The 22,212-nt window shown below is 52.8% G+C and overlaps 1 protein-coding gene across 4 annotated transcripts; it reads right to left on the reverse strand.

Moving 5' to 3' along the window:
- Window positions 1–485: 485 nt before the first annotated feature.
- Window positions 486–18,262, reverse strand: Slc38a3 (solute carrier family 38, member 3). Of its 4 annotated transcripts, none has more exons than XM_063264946.1 (16): window positions 17,955–18,262; window positions 8,723–8,874; window positions 8,543–8,621; window positions 8,257–8,372; window positions 7,642–7,715; window positions 7,463–7,555; window positions 7,284–7,365; window positions 5,200–5,282; window positions 5,060–5,118; window positions 4,705–4,872; window positions 4,541–4,620; window positions 4,075–4,175; window positions 3,748–3,872; window positions 3,518–3,662; window positions 1,439–1,542; window positions 486–1,348 (listed from the first exon to the last, which is right to left on the reverse strand). In XM_063264946.1, exons 1-16 carry the CDS (start codon window positions 17,970–17,972, stop codon window positions 1,244–1,246), a joined length of 1,584 nt encoding a protein of 527 aa, XP_063121016.1. In that variant the 5' UTR covers window positions 17,973–18,262; the 3' UTR covers window positions 486–1,243. The 4 variants fall into 4 exon arrangements, 3 of the variants coding, with proteins under 3 accessions (XP_063121016.1, XP_038936800.1, NP_665719.1); XM_039080872.2 differs by lacking the exon at window positions 17,955–18,262 and adding an exon at window positions 8,997–16,444; NM_145776.2 differs by lacking the exon at window positions 17,955–18,262 and adding an exon at window positions 16,516–16,553 and having other exon boundaries at window positions 514–1,348.
- Window positions 18,263–22,212: the final 3,950 nt, after the last annotated feature.

Below are 22,212 nucleotides of genomic sequence, written 5' to 3' on the forward strand. Positions count from 1 at the left end.
AAAAAAAAATCAGTCCTACAAGGGAAAGGATCCCTGGATTTCTGTCTTCAGCCTGACCGAGAGCTGACAGGAAGCCCAAGAGCTGGTAGATTGCGGGCCCTATCCCGAGGCTTCTGCACAGCTCAGCTACCCACAGCTCAGACCCCGTGGAGCTGCTGGGGATGCACCTCACGTTGCGTCCTTCCGCAGGCTTCTCTCTGTCCCACTTCCTGGAGCTCATTAATTCCTCCCCACCTCACCCCGTGAGAAAGCCAGGTCTGTGCTGAACTTGGCCCAGGCCCAGAACTGGGTCTGAGCACGCCACTGCTTGGTCTGACAGGCGGGAGGTGGGGTGGGGGTGGAGGGTCTTGTTCAGTTCCCACTCTCACACAGGCAAGCGAACAGGAGAACCTCCAGTCCCTCCACCCCCAACCATCGTTATTGATCCCTACCCTATTTTCAAGAAACCCGACGACTGTGGAGACCAAAAATATAGAACACAATCGGTCTGCATATAATATTTATAAAAGGCCAGCCTCCCCATCCCTGTGCCAGCCTGGCTCCTAGGGTCTTTGACTCCCAAGGGCAGGATACTCTGGGCCCCGCCTCTCTTCTCCCAGCAGTGGAATGTAAGTCATAGCCCGGGCTTGAGGTGTGGGAGTCCCAGCCTCCCCAGGACTGGTGAAGGTCCAACAGCAGGGATCTCTGGGGGTACACACCAGCCCCATCCTCAGCAGAACCTGCTGACCCCAGATATGGGTTGGGACAGTGTCTCCTACGGACGAGATGGAAGAGGAAGGGCCCCTGTATCTAAGACTTGGGGCCCCAAGTGTTGGAAAAGGAGCTGGAGACCAGGGACTGTGGGCTCCCAGCAGGACTAGGGGATGTCTTCAGACCTGGGTTCTGGCTCTGTGTGCCCCTGCAGCCTGTGTGACCTCAGGAGGTGGCTGCTAGGCCTCAGTGTACACAGCTGCTGGAGGAGGATGGAGGGTTTCGGTGGGATCTAAGGCGACAGCCCCACCCTGTTCCTAGTGCAGGAAGCCCCTGCAGCTCTGGAGCCCAGCAGGGGTGGTCCAAGGGCCTTGGCTCTTCAACAAAAACCTTCCGACGGAGAGGATATGGGTGGAGCCAAATGCCATAGTATTTACAGAGTCTTTCTCCCCTGTCTTTCTCCCCTTCCTTAGCCCCTGGCTGGGAGCAGGGGCTGGAGAGAGAGAGGGCAGGGGGTACTAGGAGGAATAAACAGAGCAAGATGGAGGTCATCCTAATGGTTTCCTCCATGTTGGCTGGTCCCAGAGACCCAGTCAGTGATGATGAAACTCAAACTCATGGTCATCAGCAAGAAGCCAACCGCAGCAAAGCAAAGGGCCTGTGGAGGATCAGAAAGGAGAGTCAGGCCTGAGATACGGACACTTCCCCTAGCTCTACCCCAGCCCCTGGGCTTCAAGGCCCCTCCTACCAGGATTTTGGGGGTGGATCTCACAGGCTCCTTCTCAGTGGGCATGATTCGGAAGTAGAAGATGGCAGGGAAGATGAAGATGAGGCACGGAGCAGATGTAGCACCTGCAAAGAGCAGAACTTAGCGGCAGCCGCTCACGCTCGCCTATCGGCCAGGGTCTGAAGTGGACTCCCAGGGAGGTCAAATATTCTTTGTTGGGGGAGAGCTCTGCCTGACTCTGAGGAGCCCACTAACCTCTCTCTCTTGCTCTCTCTCCATCAGCTACAAGGCTGATGGTGTTGGTGGGTAAAGAAAACATGCATGAATGAAGAAAAGAAAGTTACAAAGCCCTTTCCTGGGGCTGGTGAACTGGCTCAGCAGTTTCCAGAGGTCGTGAGTTCAATTCCCAGCAACCACATGGTGTCTCACAGCCATCTATAAGGGCATCTGATGCCCTCTTGTGACATTTGGATGTACATGCAGCAGAGCACTCACATACACACACACATACATACATACATACATACATACATACATACATACATACACACACACACACACATGCAAGAATACTGGTTTCCTCACACAGCTTTTTATAATTTGGATTTTGAATGCTCTCAGAGGCCCAAGTGCTTGGGGGTGTCTCTAGGTTCTGAAGTTGGTGCTGTTTGGAAGGGGGTGGGACCTTTAGGAGGCAGAGCCTTGAGGAAGATCCTTAGGCACGCATATGAGCCCCTTAAGAGGACTGTCTGTAAGGCCCTGTCTCCTCTTTCCCTTTTAGCTCTTGGCCACGGGGTAAGGAGTTTTGTTCTGCCATGCACTTCTGTCAGGATGGGCTATCTCACAACAGTCCCCAAATCAACTGGTACCAGTCAATCATGGCTGAAACCTGTAAAAGTATGAGCCAAAATAAACCTTTTTGTTTGTTTGGGAACAAGGTCTTACGTATCCCAGGACAGGCTCAAACTGTATAGCCAGGAATGACCTTGGACCCCTGCTCTTCCTGTCCCCACCTTCCCAATGCTGGGAATATCGCTGCAATCGCTTGTTTACATGTGCTGAAGTCTAACCAGATCATCATGCATGCATAGTCAGGCAAACAGTCTAACTGAGCTATGTCCTCAGTCCTTCAACCTTCTCTCTCTCTCTCGTTTTCAGTTTTTATATTTATTGCTAGGTATATGTGTGTGTGTGTGTAGCTGCATGTGTGCCATTGTGCACATGTGGCCATCAGAGGACAACCATTCAGGGCTCAGTTCTCTTCTTCCACCATGTGAGTTCTAGGGATTAAACTCAAGTTGTCAGGCTTGGTGGCAGGCACTTTTAAGCCACCTCATCAGCCTTACATTTTTTTTCTCTATAAGTTAATTGCCTCGGGTATTCTGTTATAGAGACAAAGAGCTGACTAACAGTTTCCTGAAAGACTTTTCCATCCCTTGAACAATGCATTTCAATCTGTGGACTTCAGTTTGACTCAGATTTTGAACATATGGAAGCCAATCTTTCCAAGAGAATCACAATTCTCAGCCCCCAGATCAGTAAGGCGGACTGAAGAGTAGGGTTAAGGAATCAGTTCTATGACTTGGGTCACAGAGCATCAAACTTGGAGTCTAACAGTCTTGGAGCTAAATTGGGTCTCTCCACTCATCAACTGTAGCTTTTATGTCCCTCTTATCACACTGGACTTTGGCTTCCCCATATGTAAAATGGGCTAAGACATTATGAGATCTTTTGTGGTTGTCCGAAGTGTCTTGCTATGCTGTCTGTGGTAGTTTTAAACAGGCTCAAGCGAGTCTCCTGTATCCTCTCAAGCTAAGACTACAGGTACATGGTACCATGCCCAACCCAGTGAGATCCTTTGTGGAGACTTTGGCCTGGGCATCCACACCATCATCTATTAAAAAGTACCAACTCGGGGGTTTTGAGCCTTCCAAATGGATTATAATAGTAAGGACAAGATTTCAGGCAGGAGGCCAAACTGTGTACACAGCGGGACATCTCTCACAAATGTAGGGTGTGAACTCAGGGGTCTACCAGGATCTGTAGAAGTGAAATGCTGTGTGGCTCTACTCAGCTCACACAGCAGGGTCCGATTCTCACCAATGATCCCAAATATGCCCAAGATGTTGGGGGCGAAGATAACCAGCAAGTTGATGCAAGTAAGGAGGCCGGTGGCAATAAGCACGTGCCGCAACCAGCTGAACTCCTGGTTCTGAAACAGCATCTGCTGGATGGCCCGTCGTACCTGGGGCAGGGGGAAGAACCGTCAGTCTAGTGGCCTGCGTGAGACCCTCCCTTCAGCCTGCCCAGTCACCTGCCTGCTGGCTCACCGGGAACAGAACGATCGGAACCGTAAGTGTGACCGCTATCAGCACGGCCACGCGCACACACAAGATCAGCACATCAAATGGGTCCACCTTGCTGTAGGTGTGCAGCAGCTCTGACTCCACCCCGTCTGTGGCAGGCAGGGAGGGTGGTCAGCAGGCCAGGGGGCGGTGGACCCTGACACTGTGGGGAGTGGTACTCAGACTCACCTCCACAGCTGCAGGACAGTCAGGCATTGCACACCTAGCGAGTGCCTATAGTCACTGTGGCCACCGACTAGCCCTTGCCTCCCAGCCTGGCCCCTGATCCCACCCGCGCCGATCCAGCCATACCATAGAAGGTGAGGTAGCCGAAGAGGGCAGCCAGGAAGTACATGACATACATGACAGCAATGGACAGGTTGGAGATGTGCTGCATCTTCCTCTTGGAGGGGCTGCAGACAGTAAGAGACAAGACTTAGTAGCATGCTGAGCCATACGGTGACACCCGTTTATACTGGAGGGTCCCCCCACCCCGCTCCCCAGTCTCTTTTTTTTTTCCTTTTTTTTTTTTTGCCGGAGCTGGGGACCAAACCCAGGGCCTTGCACTTGCTAGGCAAGCGCTCTACCACTGAGCTAAATCCCCAACCCCCAGTCTCTTTCTTGACTCTGATTCCCACTCTTATCAACCATGGAGACCTCTGGTCCGGTGATCTGAGTCTCAGCTTATCTCCCTCCAGACAGACATCCAAGAGCACATCTGTCCTCTCCAGACCAACTCAAGGCAACCGCTGCCCCTCCCCCAGCCGCAGACACCTACTCCTTGAGCTCCGTATATATGGGCAGCACCTCAGGGTGGCAGACAAAGGCGAAGGCCATGATGGGGATGGTGTATGCCGTCTGGAGACACAGAGGATTATGTCAAGGCAGTCCTGCCCACCCGGCCCCTCCCCACTCCCCTGGCCCGGTGTGGCCTGTTGGAACCTGTGAGTTGAGTGTGAAGTAGCTTGGGGTGCAGAAGGCTTCAGCAGTGTCAGGTTCGCTCTGCAGCTGCGACTTCTCCTCCACCACCACCATGTGGCTGAAGTTACCTGTGGCATTGACCAAGTTGTGTGCCAGTGGGCAAGGCACTTGGAACTTCTTGTAGATGACCTGGGGTGGAGAAACGCGAGAGCGGCAGAGTCAGGCAGAGCTGCCAGCAACGGGACTGGGAAACCATATTCAAGATTAGAAGAGCTGTCTTCTCACTCCAGCTTCCCAAGAGACCCTGACCCCCTCCCTCTGATAAAGGACTCCCTTGGGCCACTGATCTTTCTGACCAACATGGAGGGTGGCTCACTGCGATCAAGAAGAACACCATGCAGCTGAGAGAGAAGCCACTGGAGTAGCCCAGGTAGCCTGCAAAGGAGGGAAACTGTGAGACTCCGGCCTCTCCGGTGTCCCTTGGTGTCCCCCTAAAGTGTGACCCTGCTGTCTCACCAAGCTGTCGCATTAGTGCCAGGGGCAGAATGATGATGACGGATACCAGGATCACAAGGTAGTTGCCATCCATGTACCACACCCTGTAGGAATAGACGGAATCCTGTTGTGGTTTGCCCTGGAGTTATCTGTATTTTGATGCTAATTCCACTGCCCCAAGGACTGCTGCCTAGTCACATGCTCAGGACTCAGGTGACTTCACCAGAACCTTCTCCCCATTGCATCTGTAAAATACAGGTGAGGGGCAGGTACAGGATAGAAGGAGGCCTGTCATTGGGTGAGAGGAAGGATGGGCGGGAGAGAAGTTTGAAGAAAGAGGAGGAGACTGGAAAAGGGAGAGAGACTGGAGGGAGAGGGCGAGAAGCCATGGCTGGTGACATTGAGATTCCGCTCTATGGGTTGGAGATTTAGCTCAGTGGTAGAGCGCTTGCCTAGCAAGCACAAGGCCCTGGGTTTGGTCCCCAGCTCCGAAAAAAAAAAAAAAAAGAAAAAAGAAAAAAGAATAAAAAAAAAAAATAAAAAAACTGTTTTAAAATGAAGCATCTGACTACCCTGTCTCAAAACTGTTTCAGCATCACTCCATCCATTTCTTCTCAGATCTGTGCAGCATATAGTTCCTGAGCCTGTACACATATTCCACTTCAGAATAAAAATGTTTAAAAAAAAGGGCTGGAGAGATGGCTCAGTGGTTAAGAGCACTGACTGTTCTTCCCGAGGTCCTGAGTTCAAATCCCAGCAACCACATGGTGGCTCACAACCATCTGTAATGAGATCTGATGCCCTCCTCTTCTGGTATGTCTGAAGACAGCTACAGTGTACTCATATATAATAAATAAATAAAAATATTTTTAAAAAAAGATTCTGCTCTATGTATTTACAGGTTGTTGTTAATGTTCTTTAAGGGATGGGTGGTACCAGGCTTTGTATGTTTAGGTGGGCAATTATATCTTATCAATTGGGCCAAAGGTTTTTGTGTTGTGTTTTCTTTTATGTGACGGTTTGAGTATAGGAAAGTGTGCGGCAGCAGGAGATACTGGGCCGCTGTAGAGTTGGGATGTGATATCTAGCAGATATCTTGGGGCACTGAGGTGCTGGGTCTAGCGGGATAAGAGACATCCATACTTATTTAAATTTTTTATATTTTTACCACAACAGAATCCCTGGTCAGAAAGAAGCTCCTCAGTCTGCCATGGGGCCACCAGCTTCTCTAGTTGCACACCAGTGACCCTCATTGTGTGCCCAAATGAATATTTAACCCTAACTCCAAGTCTGTCTAAGCTTTATCTAAAATGGGCCCATGGCCACACTCCTCAGTTGGGTGAGCTGGCCTGGGACAGAGCTCGTGCAGGTCCCCTGTGACTACAGTTGCTGGTAGTGTTGTCTTAGAGGCCTGGGTCCAGTCCCCTGAAAGGACCTGGCTCAGGGAGCATCTTTATTTTCTAGGGGGGGTGGGGGTCTCAGGAACTTGCAAGTAATGTGTGCCCCCTGTGGTCTCTCTCGGCACCTGCATCTTGCATTATTCTGGCCTTTCTTTCTCCTGGAGATGAACTCGGGGCATAGATAAGGGTAAGAGGAGCAGGACTTGGGCAAATTCAAGGCCCTTCCTAGGGAAAAGCCAGTGGGACCCTAGGTGCACATCCCCAGTCCTTTCCTCTCAGCATTGTTCTCAGGCACAGCCCCTTTGCTTGTGGGCACTGTGTTGTCCACAGCAGGGGAAAGCCTCTGATCCCTTCCCCTAAATACAAAACAAGGTTGATGTTCAGCCCGTGCTAGCTAAGTAGCAGGCACCCCCACACAGGCCCTGGGTTTAATCTCTTGGTAGTGGCGGCTAGGGCGGGTGACCCCATGGTCAGGAATAGCAGGTGCTTAGAGTTAAGCCTGAGGCCCTTCTGCTCATATGCAGGGTCCTGGGTCACATGGGCCCGCTTTCGGTCTCTCCGGGCTTTCCCTGGATGCTCTGCACACAAGCAGGAACTGAATGCAGCTTTCTTTGCAGCCCTCTGCTCTCCCCAGCCGTACTTCTGCCTTGTTTCTATCAAGCTAGCTGGGTACCCATTACATCCACCCCCATTTCCCATGCTCACGGGGTTGGCTTCTCCAGATTCAGGAAGGTCTGTATGACAAGAGGCAGTTCAGACTTGATGATGTACAGATAGCTGGACATGGCTGGGAAGGAGGCAGGAGGATAGCCGCTGAGGTCAGCTGAACCAACCAACCTTCAGACCTGCCCAGTCTGCCTACTGCTGCCCCAGCACTGCCTCACCTCCAATGTTCTGAAGCGTGATGGCCAAGGCTGCTGCCAGCTTTCCTGGGGTCCCAAAGGCACGGTAGCCCAACTGCTCATAGGCACGGATGCCTGCAGACACAGGAAGTCAGGATAGCTGGGGGGCTTGGCCCTCGTCACCTCAGCCCCACCCCTTTGCAAGCCTACAAACAGCTCACCCACAATCCCAGAAGACTTGAGGAGCAGGTGAATGGAGTAGCTAGACAACAGGGCAACCGCCGTAAGCAGGAACCTAGGGGACACGGAGGAAAAAAGGCCACCGGGTTGGCAAACAAGGAGTGATGGGCTAGAGGAGGCTAGGAGGGAGGGGTCTGTGACATAAATGTCTGAACTCCCCCGACGGAGAGGGTGCAAGTCAAGAGACATTGTGAACGCTACTCTCTTTGACCCAGGGTGCAGTACGACCCGGGTCGGGGCACTCTGGGTCAAGAGTGTCCTGTGCCTGTCCTCTAAGCACCTCTTCTTCTTCTTGAGTCTTTGGGACAAATATGTTTTCCAGTCAGGCTTCAGGGCAGAGCCACCAAATCAAGGCCTCGTGTGGCCACACAAGGGCTGGCCACACGGGTTCAGCCATCGAGTGTAAACGTAGTAGAACAGAGTCAGGCCTGTAAGCCTGGGCTTGTGGGTTTGAAGAACAGTGAGGTATTTTTGCCTGGCTGTGGGTGTTTTTTCAGCGGTGGACTGGGTGCAGGGAAAGAAGTGCCCACCCACTGGAAAGTGAGCTGGAAGGTCCTGGTCAGCAGCTATTTAGGGCTGTTTTCAGAAGCACTCACAGGAAGAGGATGATGCCCGTATTGGCCATGGCATAGGCGAGCCCCAGGATGCCACTGCCCATGATGGCGTTGCTGAGATTGAACACCGACATCCCAAACGATGTCTTCCCCTCGAACTGCAGGCACCAAAGCGGGATGGAGAGAAGTGGGGAGTTAGCGGAAGCGGGGTGCACTGTGGTATTCTTCCTTGTTGCCTCCCAGCCTACCATGGCATTCCCCAGAGCACCTCAGCACCAGAGGCCAGTTTCCCCACAGCCCCCCAATTCCCTCAGGCTGCCCGGCTCACATCGGTGAAGTGTGGCTCCTTGCTGGAGCTTTGCTGAAGGAAGCCCTTGCCCTCTCCACAGTGTTGGGCGTCTTCAGCCCTGTAAGAGGAAGCCAGAGCATGGGACTCAGTCCCAGCCCTGTGTCTTGTCCCTCTGCCCAGGGATGCTCTGAGCCACCACCAGCTCCCTTTTCTGCTTACCTCTGGGTGTCTGCCGTGGGCATGCCCACTGGTAGAAGCCCCTCCAGGTGTTTGCCATTGGGCACCAGCTCCACCATCTCTGTCTGTCGGGGTATCTCCATGGCTCTGAAACCACCCCAGAGCACCGCTCTCACACAAACACCGTCAGGTATCTGTGGATCAATCAGTTCTTCTGGTTATCCTTGGGGTCACGGTCTGGTCTCCCACATGAAGCCAATGGCCGTAATACATCTCTGAGATGTCACTTGGGACTGACGGGTGCATGAAAGCTCACCGAGACCTGCCACTTCCCCAGGCCTTTGGGGTGTGGAGCAGAACTTGAACACCTGAGCTCCTAGGACATCCTGATGGGACAATAAGTCCCCTACATCGACTAGTCCAAGCAAGCTGCAGGGGCCTCAGTTTCTCTACCTGTGAAGTGAGGGTCATTTGGCTGATCTGAGCCGATACCTGAATGGCACCAGAAGCCCTGAATGCTAAGCCCTAGGTTCTGACCCCACTTGGCATGTGCGCCTTGGACTGAATCCCCTTCCTCACAGTAGTCCTGGGACACAGTTTCCTGAACTGGTCCTGTGTGCCAGGGGCCTCCTGGCCAACCTAGAATGGCACTACCCGACGGCTGGAGGCCTTGGGAGAGGGTGAGGGGTGTGGGCTCTGTTCCCAGCTGCCCGGCGGGCTCTGTTGGCAGTCAGAACAAAGGGCTCTCTGTGGGCTGAGTGCTGGCGCTGTGGACAGCAGGCGCAGAGGGTGCCCCCTCCAGAGCCAGGAGGCCTGAGGCAGTGCTGGGGCTGGACACCTGGGCTCATCCAGCCCGGCTGTGGTGAAAGGCCCTCAGGGGCCCTTCCAGGAAATGGATGCCCCAGGGCACACAGTTCATGGGCCACTTGCTCTTCATGCTCCTCACAGCCCTGCTTTCCTTCTAACATCTCCTCTCTTGCCAGGGAGCCCCTAATCCACGGGGCCTGCCATCCAAGCCACTCTCTGAACAGAGTTCTCATGTCCCTGGACCAGGAGTTGCTCAGGGCTTGGCCGGCTGAGGAGAAGCCCATGTCACTGCTGGGTGCCCCTTCTCTCTCTGGGCTTGGCCAGGCTGAACTGCAGATGATCCAGCTTCCTTGCCCCGCAGCGAGCACTGCCCAGACAACTCACTGGCTCCCCTCCCGTCCCTGGGGCCAGGGGTTACCTACCGTGCCCAGATGTCTGGGCAAACTGAACCCAGGCTCTGTCAGGACATCCTAAAAGGCTAAAGTGGCAAGGAGGGGCACTGAGCCAGACGGGAGACCAGAAAGGGCTGTCTCTGCAAGGCAGGAACGCCAGAGGCTGCACCTGAAGCAAACGGAGTACCCCAAATGCAGCTCTGAATCCATTCCCCCTACTCTGGCTCCCAATGGACCTTCTATGAAGTGGGATGCTCCACGGAGCTCAAATAAACACCCAGGATTGATCCTCAATCCTACAGGGAGCCAGGCTCAGCCTTAGGTCCCCACACCATGTAGACATCTCTCCCGACACCCACCAGAGAGCACCCTCACCCACTGCCCTAGCCCAGAGCTCAGACCTCGAATACCTTAGCTCTGGGAACTCCACGCCCAGCACCATTACCTATGTCTGTCTCCCTGGTTGTCAGTTCTGAGTCCTTTATCACCCCAGCCTACCTACCCAGGACCCTGGCCATGTGGACCTGTCCTCTAGGGTTCTCTCTTGTAGATCACCCATCATCCCTAGGCTGTCCTCATGCTGCCCTTCTATGCTACCTTGCCAGGATCTCACCTAGGTGTAAGGTACCACTGCCAGGTCTCCAAAGCCCCCTGACACTCAGTAGGTTGCCCTTGCTCGGTCCCCACCCTGGGCAAGCTGGGACAAGCCCTCGGTGTGTGCTGAGTCAGCAGTCTAGACCAAGCAACTGTTTCTGTCATAATGACAGAGGCCCCCAAGGGCTTGCCTGGGCTGGTGTGTGCAGGGCTTCATTCTATTCTGGCATCGGGATATGGAGCAGCCTAGCACTGCATCCAGGGAGACTAAGTCTGTGGAATGGCTATGGGAGGTGCCTAAGGTTCTGGCTCTAGGTTCCCTGTCCCCTTTCAGGATGTGGGCTAAAGCCTTTGAGTCCTGATGGCTATTATTCATAACCAGTCATTGCCGGGCCTCAGGCTGCCCTGAGATCCCAGGAAGGATGCAGAATCTTTGTCCTTAAATGACCTCCAATCGGGTAGAAGTGATGTCCTTCCATGTTCCACTACAACCAACCCCAACCACCAACATTTTACATCTTCTGCTGCAACTGGATGTGAGGCAATTCTTCTGGGGCTTTAAAAAAGAGAGGGGAGTTAGGGATATAATTAAGTGGTAGAGTCCTTGGCATGCAAAAGACCAAAGGTTCCATCCCTAAAAGTCCAGTGCAAAAAAAAAAAAAAGTTAGGGGAGAGAGATATCAAGAAAGGCTTCCTGGAAGAGGCAGTGTACTCAGAAGCTCCAAAGTATGAAGCAAGGAAGAGAGGCTTAAGCAGGGAGCACATAGGCTCTGAGGTGTGGTACCAGCAGGCGGTGAGGGGAGAGGGAAGAGTCTGTGAGCATAGGCAAACCTTCCAGAGCCATAGAGGCTAAGTCAAGGTCTGTACCTCAGCGTAGGCAGGTTTCAGGACCAGAGCTGCAGAGTGGAGATTGGCTTTTATCCTATGAGGGGGATCTCAAATACTTCCTAAGGCTGCCAGCCCGTCTCACGGCTCCTACCTTAAGCCTGCTGTCTCCAATGGTGGTGAGAACCCACACTAGCCCCCAGCCAGGATCAGCCTCACAACGCAGAGACCCTCAACCAGGACCTTGTTGCCCCCTGATATCTAAGGGTCCTGGGAGGCTAGACCAAAGCCAAAGACAGAATGAGGGAGCTCTTGTGAGGCTTCACCTCCAAGGGCTGGTCAGAGGACTCCAAAGAATGGTCAAGCCTTAGGATAGGGAGATCGCTGAGCCCTCGGCCAGGCCACCAGAATGGTATCAGTCAGAGCAGTATGGGCAGTTAGCTGAGGGCCTGGTCCAGCACACCACTTGGAGGCTTGTTTGCTCTGCTGGGAGATGGGAGGGAGGAGCATCAGGAGGACGGTGCATCAAGTAATGCCTGCCTGCCCACGCAGGCATCACAGAGTGAGAATTTATCAGGCACACCTCGGCAGGTGTTGACTTTGGCTAATTAAAGACTTCTAGGCCCAGGAATCCAGGCCAGGATGGGCTGGTTGCTTGCATCAGCCACTATGGGAACCACAGCGTTCTCTCCTATCCGAGTCCCTAGGCTCCATTTTTCTCCTCAGTTCTCAGGGACCTAAGTGGGTTTGCAGGTGTGGGCTGGCTACAGGGTGGACAGTACTTCTCCCAGTCCTGCAAACATATGTTCTGATGGGGGTGTGGATGTCATATGAACTTCACTTCTTCTTTTTTTTTTTTTTTTTTTTTTTTTTTGGAGCTGGGGACCGAACCCAGGGCCTTGTGCTTGCTAGGCAAGTGCTCTACCACTGAGCTAAATCCCCAACCCCATGAACTTCACTTCTATAGCTCAGCCTTCCTACGTCTTGGTAGCCTTGACCTTAGCCCAAGGAAGACCTGGTAAGAAGCAAGTTGCTTGGGGTGAAAGGTCACAGAGCCTCCTAGTAGGGGCTTCATGGTAGAGAAACTGCTATTCCAGTTTAGCCATTATGTCAGATTATCTCTAGAGACCTGCTTCTCCAGGTTTAAAGAGGGGACTCCATTTTGGGAGTAAATGTGCATTACTGGGGAATTAGTACATGGCTGACATGTTTGAATTGTAGGTCCCTAACACACCGCCACAGGGACTGCTGGGAGCCGCTGCTATAGGAGACTGAGCTCCAGGGCAGGTAGACTGATAGAGCAGTCAGTCATGCCTCCTTCCTCCCCCAGGCCGCAGCTTCATACTTTGGTGATAGAAGACCCCAGCCTGTACTTAACCACTACCTCATTGCTGACACAATAGAACAGGAGGATGAGACATGTGGCCAGTGTGTGGCCGGCACAGCTGTCATGAAGAGGTGTGTGTGTGCAAGAGCAGGCAAAGTCAGGGAAAAGGTGACAGTCTGGAACACTGACACCCTAGCCACTCCATGCCTCAGCTCCTTGGCCCCAGGATCTGTGTAGCTTGTGCCTGTGTTCTGGCTATCCGGAAGCATCTAGGAGGATCTAAGAAGCCCAGCTGGGGCCGGAAGGTAGACTTTCCTGTGACAGGGTACATTTCCTAGACAAGGCAGATGCTTACAAGCCACCTTGGCCTCATCTCCCACCGAGACCTGGACTCTTGCAGCTCAGTCTCTAAGGGAGACTGTTGCCAGCACCTCTCAGTCCAAGCTGTCCAGAGCCAGCAGCAGCCCCCTCCCCCAACCCCATTGCCAGCTTGTTCAGAGGGATGTGTAGCCAGAAGTCCTGCTGAGGCAAAGGACAGAACATCACGTGACTGTGGCCCCCAAGAGGCAGGGGAGACCCCACGCCAGCCAGTCCATCTTCCTCCGGGCTGACCCGGAATCCCCTGGAGGTGGCCAAATATTTGGACAGCCGGGCTTCTGGCCTCAAGGAAAACTGGAACACAGGCCTGGGGCAGTTTGGGACTCATTGTAGACCCTGATGGGGGGCTAAAGTAAGGTCAGCTTGGAGGAGGGGAGACATCCAAGGTCAGGAGGATTGAGGCATAGAGGAAAGATCTGAGGGGAGAGAATGCAAAAGAAAACACACATTTCACACATGCGCCCATGCATACTGATCTAGACAGACAACCAGCCAGACAGATAGGGGCCCAGGGAGCTAGAGAAACATGGGTGGATATACAGGGTCACGGATAAAAGAAAACAGAAATAATCAAAAATCATACATAAGTAGATGGTTTGCTATTCAGCCAGGGAGATAGAGACAATGAGAGAAGTTAAGAAGATGGTGTGCCAAGAAATGGCCAGCAAAAGACAGAGCTCCACAAGGGTAGTGGCACAAACCTTAAACCCTAGCCCTTGGGAGGCAGAGACAGGGGGATATCTATGAGTTAGGGACCAGCCTGATCTATATAGCAAGTTCCAGCGCAGCCAAAGCTCTGTCTTAAAAAACCACAGAAACAGAGCTGGGCCAGCGGTGACACACACCTTTAATGCCAGCACTTGGGAGACAAAAGCAGGTGGATCTCTGTGAGTTCAAGGCCAGCCTAGTCTGCCAAGAAGTTCCAGGACAGACAGGATTCAGAGAAACCCTGTTTTGAAATAACAAAAAAACAAAAAACAACAACAAAAAAAACCCCACACAAAACCAAAGCAAACAATCAAACAACCCCTGCTCCAACAAAGACAGAGTCCTAGAAGGAGCAAGAAAGGAGAGGGCGCCAACATGGCCATGTGTAGGGTATGAGGCAGGTGTGTGTCAGGTTCTGTAGGTATCATGGAGTGTCTAGGCAGAACCCAGGAAGGACTCCACAAGGCCACCACTGCATCTTCAGGTCTCCATAAGTTCAAGTTATAGCCCGCCAACCAGATGCCATGTCACATCCAGTGGAGCCAAGTCCAGGAAGGTCACAAGGCCAGGATCTACTAGAAAGCTCAGAGACCTCAAGGCTGGTTCCTGAGACTTTATTTACCTGAACAAAGGAAAAGACTAGCAGAAGCGGTGGTCAGCTGAAGTGACTCCTATTGTCAGTGGTCACACACAGGTGCAGACGTGCTGGCTGAGAGGCTGTGTACAGGACGTGGCCCGCAGAGCGGAAATTCAAAGCCAAGCAACCGTGGGCCACTGGCAGGAAAGCCCCTCCTGCCCCAGCAGCTGGTCCTTCCCGTTGGCCCCCAGAAAAGCTGCTTGGTCCTTTAGAGCTCCCACCCTATCCTCCTGTGTCTGTCTGTCTTCCCACACAAAGTCAAAGGCCCAACTCTTCAGTATGCTTCCACCCATCACATTGTGAGTAAGACACATAGTAGGTACTCAATAAACATTACTGAGTGAATGGAATGGATTCAAAGCCCTCTCTATAAGTTCTCAGTTTAACTTTCCTACTCTGTGAGACCCGGTCCCTGGTGATGTCTACAATAGAACTCTTCCCACAGGGCCCCTTCCTACAACAGCGCTCGTGCGCGCGCGCACACACACACACACACACACACCACATTCCAGCCTGCTGTGCACACAAATGCCTACACGGCATTTAGTCCCTAGCAAGCACTACCATGCAAACACGCTTTGCCCTCACTCTTTGTGCTTCCACTCACACCCAGTGCAGACTCCCAGGGTGTGTTTCAGGCAGATCTTTTCCTGGTCCAGTCTGGAGTTCATGATCTACCTGCCTTCGTTGGGGCTGCTTCCCCATTTGCCGGGGCTCCAAGGACCATGATACAAGTACAGGACTAAGCAACTCTTTCGGCCTGGCTTTCTGGAGCCTTGGGCTGTGGGATACAGCAAGCCTGGGGTAAGAATCCACACTCAACAGGATGGCTCGAGAGTCAGTGAGGAGGTGGGCTCCCCAGACTCAGGCAGAACGAAGCTCTGAGACATACCGTTCTCATCTTTCCTAGAGACACGGTCCGTGCTCAAGCTCAAGAAATCAGAGATTACCATTCCTGATTCAGCTATCCCAGCCTCTCCCTAACGTGCCAGGCATGGCCCTATGCACTCCCGATCCCTCCCATGATGGGGCTTCCCAGGTTTCCACAGCTGTGCAGATGTTCGCTATTTCTAAATCGAACTATCCTTGGATTTATCCAGCTTTCTAACACACAACGAGCGCTCTAAGGGCCTGGGTTCTCTTCAGGAAAATAAGCCCCCATCCCAGACTGTGTATCAGGGGACAAAATAATGGCGGGACATGGAGAAAGCAAAATGGGTAAGAACAGGACTTGGGGACTAAAGGAAGGGTGCCTTGGAGATGTCCTCCACCCTCAGGGTGCAAGAGCCTTTGATGTAGGCCCCCTCCCTCTGCAAACAGGAGAAGGAAGACCTGCATGCAGGTCTCAGGCCACGTGGCGAGGGGGAGCTAGGCTTGGGGCGCAATTCTCACGTGCCCATCCTTGGCCCCCTTCTCTAGTGTAAACAAACGGCACACATTCGCTGTAGCCAATAGAAGGGGCCAGTCCAACAGGGGCGGGTTCGTGAAAACTGAATCCTGGGCCCTGGCTAGTACTCACACCTCGGCCAGCCAGGTCCACAGGTGGACAGGAGCGACCATTGCACCCCGCCCTCAGGCCAAAGAGCCATAAGAGCCACAAGCAGTGCCCGCTGGCCTCACTGCAAATGGCACTGGTTCTGGGGCCAGCATGTACCCCGCGGCCCCTCAGGCGTCCCGGCCCGATCTGCCCTCAAACTGCCCAGAGAGCGGGATAAATATACCCGGACTGCCGGCGTGCCAGCCGGCAGATCTGCCTCTCAGGCGCCCGTCGGGGCAGCGCTCCAGAGTCTACTCCCGGCCGTTCTTTAGCTGGTGCCCGCGGGTCCTGACTCGGGAAGTCGGTCCACTGAGCCTCAAACTAGGCGTCTTGTGGATCTAACCCCGGGCTGCTGTCCCCTTCTGTCCTGCTTAGCTCTTCTAAGAAGCGGAATCAACGAAGTGCCCCTCCCGGCACTCTGGCGCAAGCTTGGAGCTGGGTGCCTACCGGCAGGCTCACAAACCTATGCTCTGGAGCTCGCAAGATTCTGACTCTCGGAAAGCTGGGACGCCTGCCCAGGTCTCGGGGTACAAGGAAAGCTGCCCAGAGCCCACTCTGGACTGGGGGAGTTATAGTGGGTTCGGCCCGCCCAGCACCCCTGGGCTGGTGGCTCTATATCCCCGGCCGTACCTGGCCTCGTGGTGGGCACGTTCAGCACTCCGTTCCAGAGGGTGAGATCTGCTCTGCTCCAGGCTGAGCGCAGGGCTGCAGCAGCAACTGCAGCGGCAGGGGATGAAGGGTTCCCGGCCCCGCCCCTGGCCCGCCCCCGACCCGCCAATCCCAGGCTGCCCGAGGAAGGAGGGGCTGGTCTGGGGAGGAGCGGGGCCCTGGCCGGTTTGTCTCAAAGGGGCAGTCGGTGCCCTTGGTGCCCTCGGTGCCCTCGGAGCCTATAAGTATAAAAGCCTGACTGGGGTCGCTTGAGCCTTGAAGGATGGTCAAAGCAGATATCTTTGTGAGGACTGCGGCTGCCCTGAACCCCTGAAACACTCTGCCTACATTTCTCTAACACAACCCCCACCCCCGCCAACCCCCGGCCGCCTCCCCGAAGAGAGAGATCTTCAACCAACAGGAATAGGAATACCGATAGGCTTAAAACTTCAGCGAGGGGCTTGGAATGGATGGTTTTCAGACTTACGCCTTTTCTACCTTGCCTGGGCCGCCTTTGCTTGTCAGTGGTGGGAGAGGGGCTATCTGAATCAGTTTTTTCTTCACCCGAGATAGTATCCTTGAGGCTGAAGCAGATATGGGCTGGGACAGCAAAAACAAGGGGAGAGCACATTGCCTCTTTTCAAGCCCTACCCTATGCCCTCCACTCTAGGAGTGAGTGACTGCCGTCAGCCTGCTCATCAGAAATGGGGAGAGGGAGGCAGGACTTGTGAGGAAGAGACTTTTGGAGGAGGGGGCTCATTCTTGGCAGGCAGGCAGTGCTATCTCTACCTGCTTCCCACCTAGGGCTCCTGTGCTCCGAGGCAGGTGGTCCGGTAGGAAGGTAGGGGAGGTGTTGACCTTTCAGGCTATAGGGGCTGGAGACGACTCTCAGGACAGCTGTGCCCCTTGTTTCTCAGCCACTGGCTCTGATCCGTTGAATTCCATGGCCTCTGCTGTTCTCCACCAAGCTGGACTTCTCTGTCATATCTACCTCCTGATGTCATATCTACTTCCGGATGCTGTGAAGCCTTCAGAGGCCAGGTCTCAGCCCTTCCCTGCCCCGGGCTGGGAGTCAGGACTCCTCAAATCTAGAAGTCCTGGATTCCCTTCCTGCTGACTCACAGCACCACCACAGCCAAGCCCAAGCGTGCCTCAGTTTCCCTCTGTATCAGAAAGAAATATCTGACTTGCCCTCTGGCCAGAGAGAAGCAGGGTAAAGAGAAAGCTATAAGCCATGAACAGACTAGATGCCGCCTAGGAGGGCCAGGGAGCTGAGGGAACTGCGGGAAACGGCCCTGGGGTGGTGACAGCTCCAGGAACTCAGGCCATCCAACCTACCTTTCCGGTAGCTAGATGACAGGAAGGAAAGATTTGCATCCTTAGCCGAGGTTGACATAATTGCCAGACCAGAGCTTACTTACCACGTTGTGAAGGGCCATTAGACTCCCAACCTCGGGGAAAAAAGCATGAGAAAGTGGGTAGGATGGCACATGCCTGCAATCCCAGCACCTCGGAGCGGGGAGGAAGAAATGGCTGAGACAGATTCACCTTGGATACTCAAAGGAGATATTTGTCAAGGGGTAGTGGCACCCACAAGCAGTTCCTGAGGGTCCTAAGTATGCTCAAGGTCACTCAGCATGTGCACATTGGAGTCCTTGGTCCAAACTGAACAGGCAGAGACTGGCTGGGCTGGGCTGCTGTGGGAGGACTGGAGACTAATGTGATGAGGGGGTCCCTGGGTAAGGCCAATCATGTTTAAGCTGGGGGAAGGGCCAGTGTTTGTTGTTGCTAGGCCTGGAACCCTGCCAGGGTAAACAGAGCTCTGAGGCCTTCCTCACCACCTGCGGAATCTCCCAGCCCAGTCTATGTTAGCTGCACAGCCAGGATAGAGCAGCCAGGCACCTTCTTCCAGAGCTCTGAGAAAATGCCTGTCCTTGTATCCCACCGCCATATTGGGGTAACTTTCTCAGGAAAGGCAAAGCTTTATTATCTGTGGCATTAGGCCAGCCCTTGCCTGTATTCCCTGGTTTCCACATTTCCGACACAGGCCTAAAAGACTGCCAGCCATGTGGGATAGAACCTAGAATCCTAGGATCTTACAGAGTCTCCTTAGATCGTATTAGCTCCGCCCCCTTGCCTCTTCCTTAGCCCTTACCTGGCCAACCTCCAATGAGGCCAGGCCCTTCTCACCGTACCATGCTACCCATTTCTTCCAGACCCTCTGGAACATTGATGCCCCATCTTCGCTTCTAACCTAGGCCATCTTGGATCCACACATTCTGGGGGCATCTGCAGGCTCCTCCCTTACACACACACCCCAACCTGTTGCTGGTCAGCCCACTCCTGACACGGCCTGGCTGACCACACTCGGTCCTTCTGTTTTTAAGAACATGCCAAATGTCATGCTTCTGTGCCTCTGCCCTTGCTTCACCGGCCTCAGATCCTCACAGTCCTAAGTCCTTGGCAACCTCCGATTTGTCCTTTAGCACTCAAAGGTACCCAAATCACCAAAGAACCAGCTCTTCTAGGCCTTTCAGTGGCTGTCCAATCAACACCCCCCCCCCCAACGCACTCAGTTCTAGCGTCAGCATCTTCATGCGCTCTGCGTGGGACACGTAGATGACAAATGTCTTTCGGAATCAGTGCATGAATGAATGACATCGCAGTGGAGGAGGAGCCTGAGGACCAGACTCAGCCGAGGGGATGGAAGCAACAAGTCGGGGCTGGACAAGAGCTCTCTAGGGAGAGCCCTGTACACTGTATGATTGGCACTCGTAGGTTCCAGGCTATGTATAAGGGTGAGATACTTGTTAAGGAAACAAATTGGGGACTTAAAAGGGTTCACAGAAGAGGGGAATCTCGCTTCACACTCCAGAGGGGAAGACCCAGAGCTGTGCTCCTGACTACACTCGTTCGTTGTTCAGTGTTTAGGAGGCTCTCTCCGGGCATAATCAGAGTTGAATGTCACACCACAGAATGCACAAGTCCCCTGATCTAGTCTTCCCCAGCTTGGGCCCCTAGAGCTGGTAGCTTCCAGGCCAAGGCCTGCTTCTGCAGGTCTGGTATGCCTGCCCTCTCTCTCCCCTGAGATCTGGCCCCTAGCTTCTCTGGCCACTGAAGCAGTTTAATGAGCCCAGGTCACATGGACCGTGCTGCTGCCCATGGGCGGGTTCCCAGTGGTCATCCAGCCAGGCTTGACGTCAGTGGCATTAACCATCCACTTGTCTAATCTCTGGTCAGTGGCCGGGCCAGGCGAGACCTGTGAGAGCCAGAGTGAAAGATCATGAGGGCCCTCAGGGACACTCTGAGGTTGTAGGACAGACAGGATGGCTGGAGGGCACATAGTAAATACCTCCACTACATGACAAATATGACCGTGGTGTTCTGTCCAATCCTCTGCCCTGGACTATGTATCAGCCACCAGGCACTAACTGAGCTGATTCCTCACCGTGTGTTTACACTGCGGCGGTAAGTGGGGCTAAGGATTTCTGCCTAGAAGACTTCCCTCACACACAGTGCAGCTTAAGGCCAGGCATGGTTACCATCACAGAAGACTCAGAAATATTATTCTTCTGTCCCAGACACTGTACTTCAGGACCATCCTTGGTGGGTGGAGTCCAGCTCACGTATAGATTTGAAGTTCTTCTCTCCTCCTTACTCAAGAGCTCTCCGAAAACAGGGCAGCTAATGAGGGAGATACCATTAGTCTGCCCCTCCTCCCTTTTTGGCTTGAGGTAGGGTTTCTCTGTGTAGCCCTGGCTGTCCTGGAACTCACTCTGTAGACCAGGTTGATTTCAAATTCACAGAGACCCTCCAGCCTCTCCCTAATCCTGGATTAAAGGTAGGATATATTATATATATATATGCATATACATATATATGTGTGTGTACACATATATATGTATATATACATATATATACATATATATATATCTTTCTAATTTTCTTAAAAATTTTTACTAAATTTGTACATTTGTTGGGCAGTGGTGACACAGACCTTTATTTTTTTTTTTTCTTTTTTTTCGGAGCTGGGGACCGAACCCAGGGCCTTGCACTTGCTAGGCAAGCGCTCTACCACTGAGCCAAATCCCCAACCCCGACACAGACCTTTAATCCCAGCACTCAGGAGTTTGAGGTCAGCCTGGTTTACTAAAAACAAAAAAATCACACTCAGTCCCTCTCCTCTCCCTACACCCTTTTCTCTTCCTCTCTCTCTCTCTCTCTCTCTCTCTCTCTCTCTCTCTCTTTTCTTTTCTTTTCTTTTTTTTCAGAGCTGGGGACCGAACCCAGGGCCTTGCTCTTGCTAGGCAAGCGCTCTACCACTGAGCTAAATCCCCAACCCCTTTCTCTCTCTTTTTGAAACAGGGCCTCACTGTATAGAACTCTGTATATAGACCAGGATGACCTTTGACTCAGAGAACTCTCTCTGTACCATCATGCCTGCCTTTCTCTGTTTCCTTCAAAAGAGTTTGCACTTGCGCTTAGTAGAAAACCCAGGTTGCTTTCTAAACCATCACTGCTTTGTTCTTGTTTAGATCTTTTTTTCTCACGAATTAATTTATTTACTCACTTTATGTCCTGATCACACCCTATCCCCATCCCTCCTTTCCTCCCAGTCCCACCCTTACACCTCCTCCACCCCACCCTTCATCGGTACCAACCCACCCTGGCACAGCAGAACTGAGCCCTTTCTCTCCCCGTGAGGCCTGACCAGTCAGTCCAGCTAGGGCAAAGGGATCCAAAGACAGGCAACAGAGTTCGAGATAGCCCCTGTTCCAGTTGTTAGGGGACCCACATGAAGACCAAGCTACACGTCTCTTATACATGTTCAGGAGCCTGGGTCCAGCCCATGCATGCTCTTTGGTTGGTGGTTCATTTCTGTGAGCATGGGCCCAGGTAAATTGATCCTGTAGGTCTTCCTGTGATATCCTTGATGTTTTGATCTTTTTGTGAAGACAGAGTTTCACATGCTTCACGCTCCCTATGAATCTGAGGTGGTCCTGAACCCTGATCCTCCCAAACTGAATACCGAGGCATGCACTACTATATACTCTGCTAGAATATGTGTGTTTGTTCTTTAAGTATGTGAGTGTGTGCACACACACACCTGCCTAGCACCCGTGTTTCCCCGGGGACTTAATCCAGAACCTTACAGGAACATACCGTGGATTAACCATGTGTACCACCACATTCAGAGTTTAAAAAAATTTAATGACTTTTCCTGAAGTATATCTCATGAATATCACTGCTTTTTTTTATTTGCCACTAAAACAGGGCAAATAAAATTATGTTTTGCATAGAAATAAAATTCTTAAGATTCAAGGAATGCGTGTGTGTGTGTGTGTGTGTGTGTGCGCATGTTTGCGTGCATGTGTGCGTGTGTGTGCGTGCCTGTGTGTGTGCGTGCCTGTGTGTGTGCGTGCCTGTGTGTGTGTTGGGGGGCAGACAGTGACAGAGTACTTGCCCAGCATGTGTGCCAGGTATGACTGAGGCGAGGAGAACAAAACAAAGCAGTGACATTTGGGCTATGGCTGTAGCTCAGCGAGCACGGACACGTTGTCTCGTAGTGAGGCAGTAGGTTCAATCCCGACCACTGACAGAAATGACTGTTAGATGACTAGTTTTTTGAGTTTCATTTATTTGATTGAATTTTTTTTAAAGATTTATTTATTTATTTAT

The sequence above is a fragment of the Rattus norvegicus genome, chromosome 8, assembly GCF_036323735.1.
Source record: "Rattus norvegicus strain BN/NHsdMcwi chromosome 8, GRCr8, whole genome shotgun sequence".
NCBI classification, from domain to species: Eukaryota; Metazoa; Chordata; class Mammalia; order Rodentia; family Muridae; genus Rattus; species Rattus norvegicus.

Bases quoted from the DNA above. Each gene is read 5' to 3' on its own strand.
- Slc38a3 (XM_063264946.1), bottom strand. The intron at 8,373-8,542 runs GTGAGCCGGGCA...TGGTGCCTGCAG, and splicing joins AGGAGCCACACTTCACCGAT to TTCGAGGGGAAGACATCGTT. The intron at 3,663-3,747 runs GTGAGCCAGCAG...CCCCTGCCCCAG, and splicing joins TTCCGATCGTTCTGTTCCCG to GTACGACGGGCCATCCAGCA.